At 39.1% G+C, this 3,504-nt stretch overlaps 1 protein-coding gene across 1 annotated transcript; it reads right to left on the reverse strand.

The window, feature by feature from the left end:
- Positions 1-841: 841 nt before the first annotated feature.
- On the reverse strand, positions 842-2,397 carry LOC128867970 (odorant receptor 94a-like). Its single transcript, XM_054109618.1, has 4 exons — positions 1,673-2,397; positions 1,487-1,586; positions 1,148-1,414; positions 842-1,089 (listed from the first exon to the last, which is right to left on the reverse strand). The coding sequence occupies exons 1-4, from the start codon at positions 2,395-2,397 to the stop codon at positions 1,027-1,029; spliced, it is 1,155 nt and encodes a 384-aa protein (XP_053965593.1). The 3' UTR covers positions 842-1,026.
- Between the last annotated feature and the right edge of the window lie 1,107 nt (positions 2,398-3,504).

The raw sequence follows: 3,504 nt of genomic DNA on the forward strand, positions 1-3,504 counted from the left end.
TATTTTGTTCCATACGTAATTGAATCATACCAGTATTATCATAATAGAGAGAAATGATAATAATTTTGTAAGAAAATTGTATTTTATTCAAAATTAATACCGGCCCTTAAAACTTAACCACCCTTTATTATGATGCAAACCCTGCCAGTTGAACCAGTTCCGTCGAGAGCGAGAAAAATATTCAAGCTTCAAAGGTTATGCATCTGGTGGGATTATGAACTCCTTAAACCATCTAAAACCATTACTGGCGACCGTTACCGACTGCAGCTAATGCGTTTGAATCGAGCTCTCAAAGAAAAGCGGCCGGAATGGGACGGTATAGATAACAAACTGATTTTGCTGCATGATAACGCCACGCTGGTCACGTTGCTAAATCGGTTTACAAATATTTAGAGGGACTGAATTGGGAAACTTGAACCACCCGCCGTATTCCCCAGACATTGTTCCTTCGGACCACCATCTGTTCCGATCAATGCAGCCAGCCCTTATTGGAGAGTGATTAACTTCTTACGAGAGCATGGCAAACTGGCTCAATGAACGGATCAAGTCAAAAGAATTCGAATTTTTCGTCAGAGGAATCCCTATGCGGTATGAAAGATGGAGTAAAGTTGTAGCTTCTAGTGGCACATACTTCACATAATACCATGTAATATTTAATTGTTTAAATAATTCGTAACTTTGGCTAAGAAAGGACGGAAACTTATTCCCATACCCAATCTTTTTTATTTACGTAGTTGCCCGATTTATTCAGACAAATTCTACTAATCTGAAATCATCAATCCTTGTAGGTAATTGGTATTGAAATTTTCTTATGTATGATTTATAAGAAAAAAAATTCCACTTCTATTTTCGTGTTCACAGCTGTATGTAGATATTTCGATACTTTATTTTATAAGATAAAGAGATGTGTGTAGGCGTATTCAACAATTAAATTTAGTGCTTTTTTCAAAGTGGCTTACGTAAGATATCTATGCATACTGATTAATGTGTCTTTATTCATATTCCGCGCAAGAGCATCAGCGCCCTCTACTTGCCATCATCACTCACATTGACTAGAAGCGCCAGAAGACTGTAGGCATTGTTCATAGTCTGAAAAAAAAAATTCAATTCAAGACTTTCACAATGTATCCGCCAATGATATGAGTACCTTGGAAAAAATTGGCAGTCCAATTTTAAAATAATTGCCTGCATGCAACACCAATGGCAGCTTCAAATATTCCATATAAAGAAAAATAAGTCGTCGATTAGAGGCAGACATGGCAATCCAATCGGCATTGTAGAGATGTTTACTCAAACTTTGCGATTCTACCGTCAATTCGTTGGCAAAATAGCACGGCAGGAATATTTGCAGCGACATAGCGATGGCATATTGCAGCATGGCGAAAAAATCGGCAGGGTTATCGCTTAAACTTGCCTGCATAATTTACAATCATTTATAAATGTTTATTAAATTTTATTTTAAAAAATTCCTGGTGATATAACTTACGCTTTGCAGGTGGTAGATTGTGAAGCAAATAATCATCGAACTGAGTATAATCTGCGCCAGCACAGGTAGCGATACCACTTTCTCGCAGCTTTTGGCCATTCTAAGTAAAAAGTATTTTTCATTATAAATAACAGAAGGAAAAAATAATTAGTACTTGGAATATGCAGCTTGCCTTGAAAAACTTACTGTTTCACCCGTTGATGCATTTGAATTATTTTCACAAGCTCCCTGTTTATGCCAACATCTGTGCCGATATCGCCCAAGCGCTCCAATCGCATACCGCATAACCGCAAACAAAGCGTCAAATGCAAAATTAAATAGGATTGGAACAAATCGATTTCGGTGTTACACAAACAAGTGAAAGCTAATGCCAGGAAATCATACACATATGTGGGCCAAGCATTGTTCTCGCGCCATTTTCGCGGTACCCAATATGGAACCGGCAATTGAAGTGTCTTCATAAAGCAAATTGATAAGAAAACTAAAACCAATGCGCTAATGCTCCAAATTAAGTAGACACCCATTACTTTGTAATAGACGCGTTGCGAACGCCGCCACATGTCTCTTTCTTCCCGTGTATGAGGCACCAAATATTCACTCTTCTCCCATTCGTGCAGTAATTCGCCAGCTGTGCGCGCATGGCACCAGGTGCTAAGTACTTTAACGATGAGACATGTTTCGGTGAGCACCACCTTCAATATTTGAGTGGCATTCTCCACATTTTCACTCAAAACTACTTCCAGCCACATGAGCAGCGCTAGCGTGAAAGTGAATGTCAAGTGTAGGAAAAATTGGTAATAGCGATAGTATCGTCCAAACCATGTGCCAGTGCCATTGGCCATGGGCCAAAGACCCAAAAATGTTAGCACACGAGTTATGTAACGCGAATTGGCAATTGTATCGAAAGACATCACGCAGATGAGCAGGAACGAATTTATTGGATAACTGTACTTTCTTGGAAGGATAGCAATGGTTTTTATAGTCGAACTCTCTAATTGAAATTCGATAATTTTGAATGCGTTTATATAATTATTTGTTAGATTTCAGGTAACGTTTTCAATTAAAATGCAATTTAGGTATAAACATAGCGAAACACACCGGAATACATACATGCACACTTATATGCATAGATATGTATATTATTGTGGTGTTTTTGCAGCACTCAAAGTAGTTGTTAAAAATTTAATTTTCTCACACCTAAAATTATATGCACAAGCCTTAAAAAGGGGGAGCCAAAGTCACAATATTCGTGCACAGGGGGGCGCCTCAGGGTGGTGTCCTTTCATCTCTCCTTTGGCTAGTTGCTATTGAGGAAGTTCTAACTGGTTTAAATAAGGGAGGGGTTAAGGTAGTAGCATACTCCGATGACGTGGTCCTAGTGGTATCGGGACCGTTTCCCTCAGTAATCGCAGAGATTTTGGAAAGTTCACTGTCTGTACTCGGTCGCAACTCAATCAAAACGGAGCAATTTACCAGAAAATATGAACCTCCACACTTTAAACTTCCCAAATTAAATAACTACGTACTCCCGTGTTAATTGGATGTTAGGTATCTTGGAGTGATACTTGGCTCCAAACTTCAATAGAAGCTACGCATTGAAATTCTAGTAAAGCATGCCAGTATAGCTTTCCTCTCCTAATCTATCTAAATCTAAAATCGGCAAAATATGGGGACTCAAGCCACAGGTCGTGCTGTGGATGTGCAATATAATGCTTCTGCCAATCTTAACGTATGGATACCTGGTTTGGTGGGAGACTCTTAGGAAGGACTATAATAACACTAAATTGGGGAGGGTGCCTGTATTGGTATCACTGGAGAATGTAGAACTTGCCCCAGTGCTGCCCTGAATGTCGTTTTTCACTTACTTTTCATCGAATTTTACGTTATTTCCGTCACTACTCAAGGTGTAATCAGGTTAAAGGAGGTTGGCTTCTGGAAGCAATCTCTCAAGGGACACGATAGCCTTTTTAGGCAGTTAACCCTTTATTTCTCTCGACTTCGGACAGATTTCTCTATCC

This window comes from Anastrepha ludens, chromosome 6 (genome assembly GCF_028408465.1).
Source record: "Anastrepha ludens isolate Willacy chromosome 6, idAnaLude1.1, whole genome shotgun sequence".
In the NCBI taxonomy this organism is placed as follows: domain Eukaryota; kingdom Metazoa; phylum Arthropoda; class Insecta; order Diptera; family Tephritidae; genus Anastrepha; species Anastrepha ludens.